Source organism: Tursiops truncatus, chromosome 3 (assembly GCF_011762595.2).
Source record: "Tursiops truncatus isolate mTurTru1 chromosome 3, mTurTru1.mat.Y, whole genome shotgun sequence".
Classification (NCBI taxonomy): domain Eukaryota; kingdom Metazoa; phylum Chordata; class Mammalia; order Artiodactyla; family Delphinidae; genus Tursiops; species Tursiops truncatus.
The window spans coordinates 53,228,420-53,246,297 of record NC_047036.1 but is presented as its reverse complement, the minus strand read 5'-3'; the positions used below and the strand labels follow the sequence as shown (position 1 = coordinate 53,246,297).

The 17,878-nt window shown below is 38.4% G+C and overlaps 1 protein-coding gene across 6 annotated transcripts in view; it reads right to left on the bottom strand.

Annotated features, from left to right (window-relative positions):
• The window catches only part of MAST4 (microtubule associated serine/threonine kinase family member 4), a 568,618-nt gene that overhangs the window by 33,751 nt on the left and 516,989 nt on the right, over positions 1–17,878 (bottom strand). For all 6 annotated transcript variants that reach the window (XM_073802173.1, XM_073802174.1, XM_073802175.1 and 3 more), the window contains 6 exons: positions 14,765–14,832; positions 12,534–12,619; positions 5,962–6,170; positions 4,041–4,179; positions 2,574–2,706; positions 1,545–1,710 (listed from right to left, as the gene is read on the bottom strand). In XM_073802173.1, the coding sequence (XP_073658274.1) occupies positions 1,545–1,710; positions 2,574–2,706; positions 4,041–4,179; positions 5,962–6,170; positions 12,534–12,619; positions 14,765–14,832 (801 nt within the window). The remainder of the gene's footprint in view (positions 1–1,544; positions 1,711–2,573; positions 2,707–4,040; positions 4,180–5,961; positions 6,171–12,533; positions 12,620–14,764; positions 14,833–17,878) is intronic.

The following is a 17,878-nucleotide window of genomic DNA, read 5'->3' as shown; positions in this document are numbered from 1 at the left end:
AGAGGGCTCAATATAGCGTAAACTCTGAACTTCTGTGTTTTAGGCGATCGCCCATCCAGGGATCATGGGGAGTCAGGGTTTCTCTTCTCCCATCATCCTCAACTGAGAACCTGGCCACAGCCCCAGGGTTCTTCAGGTCCAAGAAGCAAAAAATAATTTTGTAAAAATAACCATTTCCAGAGAAAGGAAAGGTCAAAATGCTAAGACTGAAGAAGAAGAAAAAGAAGAAAGAAAAAAAAAAAAAACGCCAAGGAATTGTAGTAATGGAAGTACTTAAAATCTGTCATAAATATTAGAATATGTTCTACATTCTAAAGGAGTTTGCCTGAAGATAGGTGTGCATGCTTGTGTGCATGGGAATGCAATAAAAACATGAGTTATTTCTGCATGTGCTTGCCTCTAGCTTCCTCTGCTGCAGTTTAAATCTGATTTGGAAAATAGAACATGAATATACATCTGAGCCATAAGGCATCGGGAGAACAAAGCCAGCATTTGCTGCTTGTGTTAATTAAACAGTTGATTCCTTTTGCCATTCATCCTTGATATATCAGAAAACAGCCTAGTTATAAATCCATAAAGAGCTCAGATATTGTATAAAAGGGTTATACACTGTGGGCAACTCACAAATCTACTTTGTTAAAGTTTACAAATATGCCTGGCTCGCAAAATCAATGATGGAAAATAATGCTGTGATTAAGAGGGTCCTCATACCAAAAGGAATTGTCCCCCTATTTCCACCGTTGGACACTCTAAGCGCAGTCCAGAATGTAGAGGTAGGTGATGAAGATGTGAGTGATGACTGACAAACTTTGAGGAAGAGAGGCCTTGTTGATCTCTGCTCCAGGGAAATTTATAAAAACAGCAGGTAGGGTAGTAATAAAGCCTATTTAATTATCATTTAGTTTTGCCACAAGCCACACAACAATAGTTAGGGTCAGCTTGCAGGTTAAGATCTAAAGGTTACTGAATTTAAATGAAAGATGAACAGCTGTTAAGAAATAACATTACACCATAACAACTACCAATGAAATCATTAACAATCTGTGGATTAAATTTGCTTCCTCCCCATTCTCATTATTTATTATTTGGTAGACATTTGTTTTAGGGTTTATTACATTTTTGTTAATTTCTTCACTGTGCCAATAGCCATTTTTCCCATTTGTGTAAATGTTACCCATGTTAACCTTTTCTTCCCTAGTGCAACTTTCCTACTATGGAAAGGAAGACTGGACAGCAGTGAAATCATTTGCAAATCCCACACCAATTTCTTTTGCAGAAAAAGTACACCATAAAAATTGGTCACATTGCTAGTACATTTCCAAATTCCATGTTAACAAAACTTCCCCAGATCAATTCCCGACACAAATTGCTCTCTTGAGATTGTGAAAGTCAGTTATGTGCTATGATGAGTGAGTTCTTTTAATTTGTTGGCTAAACCCTTTGATAAAGGTTAACTTTTTAGTAAAAACAGTGATACTCCCCAGAATTACATTAAATAGCTGCTTCCCAACAGCGGCTTAGAGATAACCGCTGACAATATTTACCACTGATGACTTGTCCAAATAGCTCTTCTGGAGTGTCCCCAAAGAATGGCACGCATCCAACCAGAAATTCATAGAGGATAATCCCCATGGCCCACCAGTCTACCGGCTTCCCATAGCCCTGCCTCAGAATCACTTCTGGTGCAATGTATTCAGGTGTGCCACAGACCTAAAAGATGATTGCAATATCAGAATAATTAGAATATTAGACATGAATTAAAATGAGCAAGATGGCTAAATATCAATTATTTTGCCTAGAGTGCACCTGCTCAACCGCATGGAACCGCATGGACAAAGAATTTAAGAACAGTGATTCGAAGTCGGTATCTATCATACCAAAAGCAATGAATTACTTAAAATACCAAAAAAAGCAACGTTTAAAATGCTGCTCTAATGTGAAACTGTGTGTAATGTCTAATTTCAAATTTGAGTAGTTTTACTTACTTTACAAAAACATTTGTAATCCCTGGATTTAAAATAATGCTGCATTTTTTCGTCTGTCACTATCAGAGAGAGTTTTAGTATTTATATGACTGAAATATATTCACATCCTGGTTACTTCATAAAAGCCTGACAGTTGAGATGTGTTCACCTTAAGTAACTGTACAATGAACAGATTGTGGGCACATGGTAATGAGGCATGCTTAAAGGGAAATGGGCCATGGCTCGGAGTTTGGCACCTGTGATTGTACAACGCATCATGAGTTTCATGAGGACTCTACTGAGACTCCCGAATTCCTTACGAAAACAGTTTTTCCATTTGTCTCTCTCACACTCTCACCTGTGTACAGTTAGATCGTTTGTCTTACTAATAGACCATAATGTCGAGGGAGGAATGTGGAGGGACCGACATTTCAAAGAGGCCCAGGGAGAAAAATGGAAGCAATTTGCGCTTTATTAAACGTAAGGCTTATATAGACATCTAAAGCCCCAGCACTAATGTCAAGATGGCCTAGGCGAGCTGATTCTGAATTGCACTGTCAACACTGCACTTTGTATTTCTCTCTGGAGCCAAACAGCACGCAAGCTTACCTGTTTGTCCAGGAACTCTCGAGCGTCCTTCTCAATATGACCCTCATAAAGATTGGTAGTCATGCTCATTAGCCCCACCTTGGATAATCCAAAATCTGTCAGCTTTATGTGCCCCATGGAGGTGACCAGCAAACTGTGAAGCAGAAGGACATATATCACAACACTCACTTTGAAGCTCATTTTTTGTTTTTACTTTTCTCCCTCCCACTGTGAATTGATAAGACTATGTAATATATAGGTATCAATCTTATCACAAAACCCAGCCTGCAAAGAGGTGAAGTCATACAAAGATGTTAAATATGTGTATCTGGAGGCTGAAAGTAATCCACAAGGGAAGGCCAGAGACCGGGCTCAGCCCATCTTCCTTGGAGATGTCACATACAGCATCATTTACAACTTGAAGCTCTCAGAAAAATTCAAGTATGGAACTCTGACACCTTTCCATTTCCAGAATAAGAAAAGAGCTGAGAAAGGGCTACTGATAATCCCACGTCACACATCAGTAACTAACATAAGCAACCAATCCGTGATTCAAATGAGACAAAAGATAAAGAACCTGGAAGAAAAATGTAGCATTGTTTCAGATTTCAACTTCTGGCTCGAACTTAAGTGTCTACTCACTAAGCACAAGACCTACATGTCTTATACACGCAAAGAATTCACATTTGAAAGCTTTATGAATTTACAGTTAATTTTTTTTTCATTTTAAGTGGCAAAGAAAATTTTCATTATTTAAAAAATTAAAGGAGGAATTAAAAAAAATAAAGCTATTGGAAGGATGCATGCCAAAATTCTAATAGCTGTCTTCGTTTGGGAATGTTGTGAATGAAGTTTTTTCTTTTTGTACTTCCCAAATTTTCTGTAATGAGCGTAAGTTAATTTTATAAAATTTTGGCACACTTAAAAGCTCTACATATTAATAAGAAATACTTCTAGAGGTGTCTCAGATTAGTGGAGAAAGCATGGAACATTTAATAAATGGTGTCAAGATGAATACCTAGTCATTTGGGGAAAAATAGTCTATCTGTATCTCAAATCAGACACCAAAATGAACTCCACATAGACTAAAAATTAAATAAAAAACTAAACAGAATATCAAGGATATCATCTTGGGGGAGAAAAAATTATCTAAGTATCATTCTAAACGCAGAAACTATCCAGAAAACAACTCATAGCATTCTATGTACCTATTATTTACATAATAAGAAAAACTAAAAATAAATTAACTAATCCTGGCTTAATACTCTTTTTTTGTTTGTTTGTTTCTTATAAGCTGCTATTGTAAACACCATAGCCTTTAAAAAGATTATACAAAAATCATCATGTATACTGCTAAAAATAACTCATTTGGGAACATTATGGGAGAATTTAAAAATGTACAAAGCAGCATTAAAAGAAAACATTTTTATAGACATAAACACTTTCGTATTGTGTGAAAAAAAAGACATATTTCATCAGTGTACATACTTGTCTGGTTTCAAATCCCTATGTACAATTCCATAATTATGTAGATATTCCAAGGCCAGGACTGTCTCAGCAAAGTACATCCTGGCCATATCAACAGGGAGAGGACCCATGTTCTTCATTAAGGTAGCACAGTCACCTCCTATAAAACACAAGAAAAAGACTTAGCAGGTATAGTATCAGCTGGGATTAAAGACTGTCCGTTTAGACTGCAGAATTTCCAAGTAGAATGGTCTCTATCCATAGACATAGTCGATCGTGTTGGTAAGTGGAGACTGTGTTAAGTAATCATGTTTCTACTTATGATGTGGTGTGGAGAAAATATAGACTTTTATTTAAGAAGCGCTGCTCATGAGAGAGCAGATTTGGCCTGAAGTGAAACTAAATGTTGAAGAACTGATGATGTGTTTTAGGAACAGCGTGATGATTTAAAATAAACCATTTTAAAACATGGATTCTGGAATCAGGCTGCCTGAGTTCAAATTCCGGCTCTGACTCTTACAGGTGGGGACATCTTAGGCAAGCTGGTCTTGGTTCTTTCAGCTGTAATATCAGGATATGAATAGTGTCATCCCTTTTATTGTGAGGATTAAATGAGGTAATCTGTGTAAAGAATCTGTGTAAAGAATTTATCACATTAACATGTGATAAACGTTAATTATTGTTGTTAAAATAACCGTAACAAAAGTTAATAAAGCAAAGTACTGGTGTGGTGAAAAGAACAATGGGTGGAAATCAGGCAAGTTATGTTCTTGTCCTGTATCTACCACTAAATATCTAGTGAAACCCCTTCTTGGGTTTCAGTTCATTCATCTGCAAAATGAAAACGATATTTAACGGTTCGTTAAGTTATAAGTTTTGGGATTCTGTTCAAACAATCACAAGGGCTTAAATTAGATGCTTTGAAAATTGTTTTGGAGACTAGGATTGACATATATACACTCATATGTATAAAAGAGATAACTAATAAGAACCTGCTGTATAAAAAAATAAATAAACTAAAATTTTTTAAAAAAAGAAAATTGCTTTGGCCCTTGCTTATCTATTCATTTTATTAGCTTTATTTATGTCAGTAAGTCATGGCTATGGAAACACTCAAAAATTTCATGTAAAATTGACGGAAATAAGATTACTTGGAACATTTAAAAGGTAGACCACAAACTTCCAAAAGAAAAAAAAGTTAGTTTTTTAAAATTAAACTATAGTTGATTTATAATATTGTGTTAGTTTCAGGTATACAGTTTCAGACTCTTTCCCATTATAGGTTATTACAAGATACTGAATATAGTTCCATGTGCTGTACACTAAATCCTTGTTGTTTATCTATTTTATACATAGTGGTGTCTATCTGTTAATGCCATAGTCCTAATTTATACCCCCCCTTCCCCTTTATAACCATGTTTGGTTTCTATGTCTGTGAATCTATTTCTCTTTTGTAAATAAGTTGATTTATACTATTTTTTTAGATTAGAAGTTAGATTTTCTTGAATGTATCTTTCTCCTAACTCACCTTTAATTTCACACCATACACCAAAAAGGATATGTTTTTAATACTTTCCTTAAGAAGATCCATTGTAATGAATGTTTTTATGATATGTGATAAAAATAAGTAGGAAAAATCCCATCACCTATATTCTAACTTTAATGACCAATTGAGAGGAGGTGCTTAGGATGAAAAGCTATTAAAAAGGGAAAACAACCTTTTTCCAAATAGCACTAATTTTCCCTTTGTTATAGTAGAGCTGGCCCTTTACAAGCAATTATGGGAAGATAATGACTGGGAAGACAGCCATCTAATTGCCTGGCCTTGGTTCCTACGTGGATACAACCATTGTATGGCACAAGTACAGAAAGCGTCAGCTGCACAAACGAGCCAGTGGTTTCTGGGTACAGGTGTCATGTTCTCTGTGTCAGAGTGACTCACCTTCGACATATTCCATGACCATGCACAAGTGGCGCCTGGTCTCAAAGGAGCAATACATGCTGACAACAAAAGGGTTTTCTGCAAAAGTCAGGATATCCCGTTCCACAAAGGCCTGCTGGATCTGGTTTCGGAGGATGAGGTTCTGTTTATTAATCTTCTTCATGGCAAACCTCTGCCGTGATTCCTTATGCCGAACAAAATAGACTGCCCTGAAAAGGAGCACAAGAGTTGGGGTTCAAAGGAAGAGGGGATGTTTCTGGGTACAGTACACCACTTTTTTTTTTTTTTACATTCACGTGATAGACGGGATTCAGCCCACATAAGCTATGCTGGCAACTACGAACATTCCGTTCCAGGCCAAAGCCCTTTGGCTAATTGATTTTTTTAAAAAATTCTTTCAATAAAGTTACAGGTCACACGTAAGGCAAATTCATTTCACTGAAGAAAATGGACAGTCTCCAGAGTGAGCTACCTTCCAATAGCTAGCTGTTGTTTTCAGTTTTTCTATAACACAACAAAATCCGATATATAAATTAAAACAGGAAAACAATGAACAAAAGTACATACATATTCTGAGCTAGATCCTTTCTAGCATTAGATATCTATTAGGCATTTTTTCACAACTGACTAAAGCAATAATTTTCTATATGATACTCATGGGATCTACAAAAAGGGACCATAGACTATAGCTTCTTAAAGTAGCTGACTTCCAACTTGAGAGTAATTTACTTCCCATGAACTTTCTAGATAAATAAGAAGTATGTAATAGGTCATATGAGGCTGCCCTCCCTGCTACAAAGAGTAGCATATTTCTTCACTACAGACCTCGGCATGAGTTACACCTATGCCTGTTTCAACAGGAAATGCATTTCCCAACCTAAAAGGGGGTCCAGAGTACACTGCATTTCTGGTCCATGTGACCCACAGCTGAGGTGTCTGGCAACTTTACTGTAAAGTGAGCAGGCTGCATGGAATTTCTGCCAAAAGTCTCTTCCAAATACTCTACAGAAGCAATTCTGTCTGGGTAAAGACAATGGACTCCCCGAAGCTTCAAATGATGTAGAGAAAAGAAGTAATTCGGAGGAGGATCCTTCAAACCCCACCTGGAAATGATGAGCAACAAAGAAAATGTCTTGGACGGGCTCCTTTTCTCATAAGTTACTCCTCACGTATCTCATTATTAAGGGACAACAGGTTTGAACTCTCAGGTTAGGCAATTCTCAAATAATTAATAATTTACCTAAAGAGCTATCATCATTAGAAGTGTGTAATAGGTTGTACGAGGCTGTCCTGAAACAAACGCAATGATCAACTAAGTAATAATTTAGCTGAAAAGCTATCAATCATAGTAAAGTACACCCAGTAGTCTGTTTCCTAAACAAGGGGTTATCTGAGATGCATTTTTCACTAGTGATTTTCATTGCCTCCAAAAAATGAACTCGAAGGGGACTAGGACACCCTATACGCCTGCTGGACCAATATGTCAGAGTGATCCCCTCACATAAATCTTAAGTATATTCAATCTCAGTTTAACCAATATTCACATTTTCCTCTTAAGCGTTCAACTAGGAATTCGTCTTTCTTTGAAGTGTGTACGTCTCTGTCTTCTCATTGTATCCATCTTTTCCCTTCACTCACAAAATCACACATTTGTGGGGTCTATTGTTTAAACATTGTTTTTTTTTGAATCTTTACACCTTTTTCTCTCTCCTCTTTTCCCTGGCCTTCTAGTTCTTCCTTCCCTGTATAGTAAAAAGCTGTCACATAATGAACTCGAGGAATAACCTGGTACTCTTATTCCCACTGTACAACAAACTGACAAGGGAGCTGGCTGGCTGGGTGCCTACTGCTTTCCACAGAGGCTAGGCATCCTCTTCAGGATTCCCAAACACTTGGGCTCCCACCAGCCGGGTTAATTTCCACACCTGTTCTGGCTAGGCTTGATATCATGACTGACTAATTTAAACAAATCTTTAAACTGATGATACACGAGTGTGAAAAGAGAAAGCACTGTGGTTTATAAGAAAACTGAGTGGAATGCTTGGGAAAGCACTGATAAATGTGAGTTACTAAATAAAATTCCTATTGATTTAGTATGAGTGAGAAGATTCCAAACGTCGAGAAAATAATAAAAATCTAGGCGGATTGCTTCCAGTTCTTGCTTCACCTGTAAAAAAGCTAAAAGTGTGAAACAAACAACATAGTACAGTCAGCCCTACATAGCCACAGCTTCTGCACCCTCAGATTCAATCAACTGAGGATTGAAAAATATTAAAAACAAACAAACAAAAAAATCCAGAAAACTGCGTGAAGCAAAACTCGAATTCGCCACACTGGCAACTATTGATATTTATGCAGCATTTCCATTGTATTAGATATTATAAGTAATCTAGAGATGATTTAAAATATATGAGAGGATGCCATTTTATATAAGGGAAAGGAGTATCTGTGGATTTTGGTGTCTGAGGGGGGTCTTGGAACCAATACCCCTTGGATACCAAGGAATGACTGTATAAGTATTGTTTATACTGGCTGTCTTATAAAGGGCTTACATCGAAAGCCTAGTCAATTTACATATATTTAGGTTAAATTAAAATGTTTAAAGTACATATCATTTTTTGGTGATTTCCTACTTGAACTTTTTCATTTACCAACTACTCATTCTTTCTGAATCAGATTAAAGGCTACGACAATTTTTTTCTTTTTCCAATTACTGATTGGATAAAATCAAGATCCAAAGACACTTGAGCTTCTCCTAATCAGAAGCTGATAGCAGGACAGAGAGATTCAAAGGGAGCACAGAAAAGAACTTGGCCTCCCCTTACACATATGAGACATGCATTGGCAGATACTGTCATGAAGAGGGATTCCTGAGATACAGAATCTGTTTTTTAAAATGAACTTTAGAATTGAAAATGTTAAAAGGAAACAGCCAGTATCTTTATATAAGCACTTGCCTAGTCTTGAGAGTCAACTGGAATACAGCTCACCTTCTATCACTTCTTTCAATATTTAACATTGAGTAAGTTTAGGGCCGAGGACCTCCAGACATATGATACTGTTAACTTCACTTTTAGACTGTCAGTAGGCTGTCATTTTGATTTTCAACCAAGCTCCACCATTTCTTACATAAATAGTTGCTCCTCAATATGTTTGAGAACAACAGGAAGTGAAGGAAAAAGAATAGGGTTGTACATGATTTTATGAAAGAACAAAAGAGAAAGATACCCCAGACCCAATTTGACCAGTACCTACACTAGGTACTGTGTAAAAAGGCCTTCAATCTTTATTCTTAGATTTTCAATTCATAAAATTTGATTTGACTTTCTGTCTTCCCTTGCTATTGTACTTAAAATAATCAGGTAATCCTTAGGGAAATTTACCTAAACCAGTTGAAATTAATTCTATAGGTAGCTTGAGATACCATTTCCTCAGGAGAAACGTATCTCGATCAAGTTGCAAAAGTCAACCAGACTTAATTAGAATTCCCTGTAGCTGCATTTTTGTTTGTTTTGTTTATGTTATGTTTTTACATTTCTGTACTGCTTTGGAAATATTATTTCTAATGCTGAAATGTGTTTATTTAGTAATATGTGTTGTCTCTCACATACTCCTTTCCTCCATCCTTATAAATTGCTGTTCTAAAACTACTCAAGTCAGCAGAGAGTGAAGCAGAGGGAGAGAGAGAGGGGGAGGGAGAGGCTGAAAAAGAGAGAGAGACAGAGAAACAGAGTGGGACAGACAGACATCTAACACTGCTAAGCAGAGCTGCAAACTGCCCAAGGTTATAAAACTAGACTGAACTAATTTGGCCCCCATTTCTCTGTTTTCTGGCCTCAAGGGTTGCTTCCCTTGAAGAGGCTTCTGTGTCTCTTTTCCTACACTGACCCGCCCTGTGAAATAGGAAGACCCAAGGGTGGGAGGTGATGCATGGGGAGGGGCAGCCAGCGGAGCCACGCATCACTCCACTCATGCAGAACTGTGGCGGGGGAAGGGAGAAATGGAATCAGAAGCAGGCAGGATCTAGAGCAGAATGAATCAGTCCTATTGGGAGTGTGAACATCTCATGCATATAAAATTATGCATGAATCTGAGAGCCTGATACACGAATCCCAGTGAGCAGATCCGCATGTGGGAAGGAGAGTGCAAGTGTTAGGGGGAAGCCGAGGGGAAAGGCTATCAAGAGGGAGCATCCGTCAGTCTGTCTCTCAGGTAAATGACCCTGTCCTTTGAGGGCTAAAAAAAGCAGAAAGGGCAGCAAGGCTAGAAAGCAATGTGAAGTGGGGAAGAAGCATTGTGCCTCTCAAATTTAGCCTTCTTACTTTAGAAAATTTTAGGTCAATCTTATTCTTCTACTTCGAAAACATTCGAAATTGTTATTTAAAAATCTAGGTGGAAGCGCTCAATGGAAGAGGATTTCTATACCCTAATTAAGATGGCTAAGAGTTATAAACGATATTCAGAGGGAGAAAAGAGCTCTGCTTGCAGTCAGAGTGTGTGTGACCAGGCTTGGGGGCCTCTTTCTCCACGTCTAAGTGGAAGTAACATCAACACCTCACAAGGGCTTGTGAGAAGAGAACAAATAAAGAGAATAAAGAGACTAGTGCAGTGCCTGGCACACAGTAGGTGTTCGCTTTCTACAAAGTGCTAAGTTGGCATGAAGGGAGGTGCAACTTCCAGTCAGGATCTGAAACCTGTTAAACAGAGAAGGAAATTGGGTGCTTCTCCAATTGGCTTTATATCATGAATTGTCACTAAGTAGGATGTTGAAAAAACCATGACGTTATATAGCTCTATCGAATGAAAGGGTTAGTTTCTAGCATAACCGGTATTTGAAAAGTCACAGAACGGGTGTCGCTCTAAGTCACTGATGTGAGCGAGGGACTCGGCTACAGGGATGCCCAAGAAAGCCTCGCACGGCTCCAATTCATGGACCTACGTGATCCATCTGTTCGGAAGCCCGCTATCAGCATCCTGATCGGGTGGGCCAATGGGCGTAGCTCCATTCAAATTTTAAGTGAAAAATAATTAAATTGTAGAGGAAATCTGTCAGAAAGGTAGTGAGAGATTAACTTGGAGAAGAGCAAAAGAGAAAAAAAAAGGTTCTGGCCGATCGGCAGAGGCTCCCACAGGCAGCTTGTAAGCCCGCTAATGACTTGGCCTCCGTCCTGGGTGTTTACTGATTCACAGCTTGTTTAACTTCTTGTATATTCCCAACCGTTCCCCAAAGCGTGATATACCTCATCTACTATACAGTGGTTTAATTTGCACTACAAACGAGTTTACTCAACCAATTAGAACTCCAAATACTGCTAAGATACTTGCCCAAATTTTATAAAAGTGGTGCTTCATAGACAATCCTATGCCAGAATTCCACAGGCAATAAAATCCAGCAGTGCTCAGACCCACAGTTCCCTTAAATCAAAGTTCAGTCTTTTCCCTAATCAGACAAGAAATCCTCAGATGATCTCCAGAACTAAAAAGGACTAAAAGCCAATAATATATAAACAAAACCCACAAACAACTGCATGCTGAAACAATCTTCTTAGGTAGAAGAGTTTCAGTGAGGTCCTCAAAAGAAATAAAATATGGTAAAAATAAAACATCAGAAAGCATTTATAAGCCACATCAGGAAATATGCCATTTGACATAATCCTGAAAACAAATCAGTGGAGCATAGAAAGCACTCACAAATATTTAAGTTCTTCACTAAGTTAATGGTGTGGAAAATATTAGAGGTGAAAAAAACACCATAAGGAGAAACATCCCTTGTGGCGTAACAAAAATCGATTCTATCTCATCTGCTGTGTGTGTTATAAATGGCAATAACTGTCTACGGGATTGTTTATTGCTGCCCACCTACGGATGGAATTGGGATTAATACTTAATTAAACTAGAGTTCTGGGCTGTCTAAAATGGATCAGGACATAGTTTGTGTATTAATTACTCTTCCAAACTATTAGTAACTCAGAGGGATCTTGTCAGTATTGACCTTATGCCCTGAGAGGGAAACCGTGTATCTATAAAAATGAATCAAGGAAGGTGCTCCACTAATGTGGTCGGACTATAGCATAGAGTTCAATTGAAAAAAAAAAAATCCTGGTGTTATATAAAGACTAAAAGAAGTGTGTTGCTTTAAATTTTCAATCAGCCTTCTTATTAAAGTGCTACTCTCCCAAGGTTGACTGCTGGTCAGACAGGAAGTACTGGCTAATTCTCAAGTAGAAATGCTATAAATGAATATATATATATTCATATATATATATATCCAGATGTGTATGTGTATCTACATAAGAACAGGCATATACAAAAATTTTCCCTTACTTTAGAAATTTTTACTTTCTAAAGTCTTCCTCTCCCATGCTCTAAAATAACCCCCAGGTCACTTGAAATGTTTTCTGATTGGGTATCCAGTGAAAAATGATTTGGGCTTCACCTGATACCCATCAATGAAGGAGCAGTGATCTGAAAACTCAAGTCCCCAACAACATCTATTTGGCATAAGATCAATGTGAAGAATATATTTCTCAGGTGTGTTAAAATATAACAGAGAGTTTTCCTGAATTACTCACCCATAGGCTCCATTGCTGATCAATTTAATCGTCTCAAAATCACTTTCCCGAGGTTTCCTTCGAAGTTTCAGGGAAGCATTAGAGCTCTTGGAGACAAAATATGGATGTTACAAAATAGCTCAGAATTTAAGAAAATGATTTTAGCAGTAAAATAACTAATATTTGAATTGCATCCTCTATTGTTTAATATGTTAAAGTGCAGTATTCTAGCCAAAGGAACCTGGGGGACGGCTTTAAAGCTCAATTTTCCACAGCAGTGCCGATAAACTACTCCTCATGACTGGCTCAGTTTCATTTAAGTGAACACCATTTCCAGGAGATAGAGGCACCACGTTTTTGAAAATTCCTGATTTTTAATTTACCTCTGTAAACCATTCAGGTGAGCCTCACCCTAGTCTTTTAAAGTTTTAAGATTTAAGTCCAAAATGCCAAACCTTAATTCTAGTTTCAGTCAATCGGAAAAGAATGGGCTGGAGTGGCCCTCTACGGGTTGGTGGATCACGTGGCCTCTCTGCCACTGACCAGGGCATGTCCATTTCATTCCTGTGGCAACCTTTCCTGTTTGGAAAAGGTAGTTGGCAACAGATGAGACAGGCAGGCAGAGCATGCCTGTCTTTCTTTACATCCATCCACCGTAAGTCTTACTTACCATGGTTTAGACACCAATTTTCAAAAAGATAGCTCTTTAAAAAGTTTAGTTCAAAGGACACGAATAAACAAAGTTTTGTTTTGTTTTGTTTTACAAAATTTTCTCACGCCCCATGTATCTTAGCACTGACAGGGGGTTAAGAGTCGTTCTGCTCCCTCCGCAGAGACCAGAATCCCCTTCCCATAATTCTGGAAGAAACCCCATGACTCTGAGGTATGTGCCATCCTCCCCCACTCAGGGCTGGCACCCGCCCACTCGGCTGCCCCACCACCTCTGGAAGATTTAGACCGAGCTTCCCACTGTCCTCAGTGCCTGCATTCTCTCACCATCCTGAGTGACTTCCGTATCTACACAGATAACTCAGCCAACAACCTGGCCTCTGGGCTACCTGACCTCCTCCATTCAACCAGCTCCTTTCTCTGCTTCTCCTTGGCCTCTGGCCATAGGACCTGGGTCTACTCATCACCTGCCAACACCCCACCTCAGAAAACATAATCCAAGACTGGGACGCCTTACTTGTTCAGCCACCCCACTCCAACTGCTCTCCACAGCTCCAGCTACAGGGCCCTGAACCAGCCCTCTTGTCTCATTAACTCCTCCTCACCTGAGTGACCTCACCTATGCCTATGGATGACTCCTAAGTCACCTAGACCCTCCACCAAAAACTCTCCCTCTGAGGGCCGGAAGATCCCACACCTTATATACAACTGACTGCTCGATGGCTCTCCTCGGATGTCTCAAAGGAACTTCAGCTTAAGCTCATTCAAAATTATGGCAGTTATGATGAAACTAACAAAAACAGCTATCATTTATTTAGCATATGTGAAGCTGTCCTAACCATTTTACACAGACTACCTTATTTAAGCTTTTTTTTTTTTTTTTTTTGGGTTCGCGGGCCTCTCCCTGTTGTGGCCTCTCCTGTTGCGGAGCACAGGCTCCGGACGCGCAGGCTCAGCGGCCATGGCTCACGGGCCCAGCCGCTCCGCGGCATGTGGGATCTTCCCGGACCGGAGCACGAACTCGTGTCCCCTGCATCGGCAGGCGGACTCTCAACCACCGCGCCACCAGGGAAGCCCCCCACCGTTCTTTGAAAGAAACAATTTGACAAAGATGAACAGCAAGCACGTCTGTGTCCACTTTTTACCCGAGCTCTCTAGGCTGCACGGTCTCCCTCACTCTTAAGCCTTCAGATATACTCTCTCCCTTGTATCACATGATGGTCCTTTGGCCTGGAATGTTCCCTCTGCCCCTTCTCATCCTAGTAAGTTCTCACATCTCGAGTATCCTTTCCTTAGGAGATCTTTCTGGACTGGTAAATCTCTTTATGTTATGTTCCAGGAGCACATGGCCCTTTTTCTTTATAGATCTTATTCAAGTTTCTCATTTTGATTTTTTGTGCATGATTTCTCTTTATTAATTTGTTTCTCTTTGAAGAGAGGGGTTAAAACTGTATGCCTGGCGCCTTGCATATAGAAGCACAATAAATATGTGTTGAACAAATAAAGTAATTAGCACAGCCAAAATCTCCACATGCTAATAAACAGAAAAACCAACATCATATTTCATCGAGAAAGATACTTACTTTCACCGATTCATCTGTTTCTGGTGTTTCTGCTGTCCCACTATCATAGTTTCCCAGCTGAGCCATTTCTAAATTAAAAAAAAAAAAAAAGCTAAGTTTAAGAGAAATAGGACAATTGTAACTAGACAAGAGTACTATGCTAAAACAAAAGAAGCACAATGTCTCCCATATTAAAAAAAGAATTTACTCTATACTCCAAAGTACACATGAGAAAATCTTAATGCCAACATGGCAAGAACCAACAACTGATATTGATATTTTGAAATTGTTCATTTCATGCCCTTTTTCCTAGAACTCCATTTCTTATGAACACACAGACACAGCTACTTAGAGCTGGGTCTCTGCTCATGGTAGCAGGATTCACTGGCTGACACAATCACCACAGTTTGGAAAGGGTTTGGGGGCTCAATGATTATGCTTGTAATCAGATACTCAAGAGAGGCAAGTTTCCCAGGCTCTGACAGGCATCAGAGATGCACTGACTACAGCTCAGAGATGAGTCCCAAGTTGTCATGAGCATCCCTTGCTCCATTCCTTCACGTCCACTGAGAGCTAGCCCTCCTAGTACATAAGAATCCACAACTTGTCAGAAAGGAAGCAATGGTAGTTGTTAAGAGGAGTTTGGAGTTGAAAAGACTCGAGTTGCCACCACTAAGAGCACTTACTAGTGGCTTTTTAACCTTGGGTTCTTCCTCTGTAAGATGGGAACAATATTGTTCATCTCTTGGAGTTTTTTATGAGTATCACATGTGATAACGCATGTAAAGCTCTTAGCATGTTGACTAACGAAAATTAAGTGCTCGCTGAATGTTGATTGTTATTTATTACCATTAATTGTATCATGTAAAGTAGTCAGTACTAGGCTGGATGCCACATGCTTGACACCAGCCTAAATTCTACCCTAGTGGTCTAGTTAAGAGACAAAGCATTTCATTGCTCAACCTACATTGGAATGCGTCCTTAAGTCTATATAAGTAAATGAGAAAACCTAATTTATTTTACCATTCATTTTGATTTTTATCAAACAATGCACACTTAAGAAAAACCAAAACATGTTTTACTAAAAAAAAGAACATGAAAAGATTTTCTCCAAAACTTTAAAAGGGGGTTATTGCTAAGTGGTAGTAGGATCACAGGTAATTTGAATTTTCTAATTTTTGAAAATCGAACGTGTATAATAAAAAGTTATAGTTTTCAGTTACATATTTTTGTGTGCATTAATATTATTTCTTAGGCTCTCAGAATTTTATGTATTCATGTTCTTATAAATATAATCATCCTTTTTTGGGAGAGATTACACATAAAACACATGAAGCAAAGCAACAAAGGAGTGTTGTCTTTAGAGAAAAATTAACTCCAGAAACTAAAATAACTGGAGATTGACACTATCCCAGTTTACTTACAGAGGAAGTTCGGGAATTAAAAATGAGCTCAATACAAACTGTGTGCTTTCTTGGTGTCATTCAAATGACCTCAACGTCCTATGTGACTAGCACTTTAGATTTATAGACTAGGAGGTAGACTATAATGTATTCAGTTGGAGGGGCTCAAAGGGGCAATTTTACTATTATTTATTTATGAAGCATTATTACATCTTAGGTGCAGAGGTGAACTCATATAATCCTACAAACAACCCTATGACTAGGTACCATTATCCAGTTTTTATGGAAAACACTGAGGCACAAAGAAGGTCATCACAGTGTGATCAAGGTCACACAGTCTGCACTGACGCTCTGGGTAGTCCCATTCCAGAGTCCCACTCTTAACCTTCAAATGTCAGGCTTTAGGTCTGCTGGTGTCCATGATGACAAGAAGGGAAACAAGTGTAGATCAGCGTTTGCAATAATCACATTTTAAGTGATTAGAGCAAACAGATTAAAAATTACCCTCAGATCTGAATCAAGAAAATTAAGTGTTAAAAACAACTCCCAGTGATAGATTGGTATAATTAAACATGAAACTTGTCAAAAATCACTATTAAAGTGTTTTAAAGACAATAAAGGCATATAAATGGGCCTCAGATTATTCACCTACCAAAGGTTCAGCCTACAGTGATATTTACTACCAGGTAAGAAAACTGTGAAGAGCTCACTCAGTCTACAATTCAAAGGTTGACACAACTAACTCTGCCGGCGTGAAGAGTCACCGTAATATACTTTGACAGTCTCCCCCACTCCAATTACTTTCATAAAAAAACAAATTAAAAGATGGTTCTGTTTTAAATAGAGTTTCTGCTAAATAACTATTATCTGGGAAATACATATTATTTGTAAGCAGTGGGTAGTAATGGAATGGAACCAAGAGTCAGCTTTTGAAGCAGGAAGCTAAGGCATCATTTTGTAATGCCTGAAGAGATTTTTAAAACCCATCTAAATACCATTAAACATCTGCCCTTTTTATTTCAGTGATTTAAACCATTTCTGAAGACTCATGATTCAAAAAGGTAAAGATGGTAATTTAAAAGCTATGGGGGAAAAAATCTCTCCCCAGGGAACTTTTCAGAAAAGCAGCCACCAGACTCTGATAAGTGATGAATCTGTTGTGGCACTGCTTTCAGTACAGTATAAATTTATCTGGCATTATCTCCCGGTAACGCATGCATCATTTCACTGGAAGCAAAGATTCGATGGCCATAAGAGCAAATAAAGCAGGGGAAATAGGAGAGCAGGCAGAGAGCAGCAGGTTCCCTGACTGTAGATGGGAAACTCTCTGCCAACAGTTAGCATCATCACAAACAACTGAGCATATAACACTTTGCAAATTCAACTTAATGACCCAGGAAGACAATTTTGAATAAAGGAGTCTATGATTGCTTTTGAGTCTTTTCAGGCAGTATATAACCTAAGTGTTTTAAATGACAATCCCAAACAATAATGAACAGGAAAAGGTGGTGGAAGGAGTGGTTTCCCAATATCAGATTTGACAAAAAATCACGAACAGGGTGCTTCCTCTTCTCTGCATTTAATAGCATTAGACCTATTTTTTTTTTTATTTGAATCAACCAGGAATCCTTGTATAAGTTCTAAAAAACATCTCCCCCCAACTGGCTCTCCAGTATATTACTATTTTTCATACCTTTTTGAGACAAGTAAGTAAAAATAGATTTACGAACAC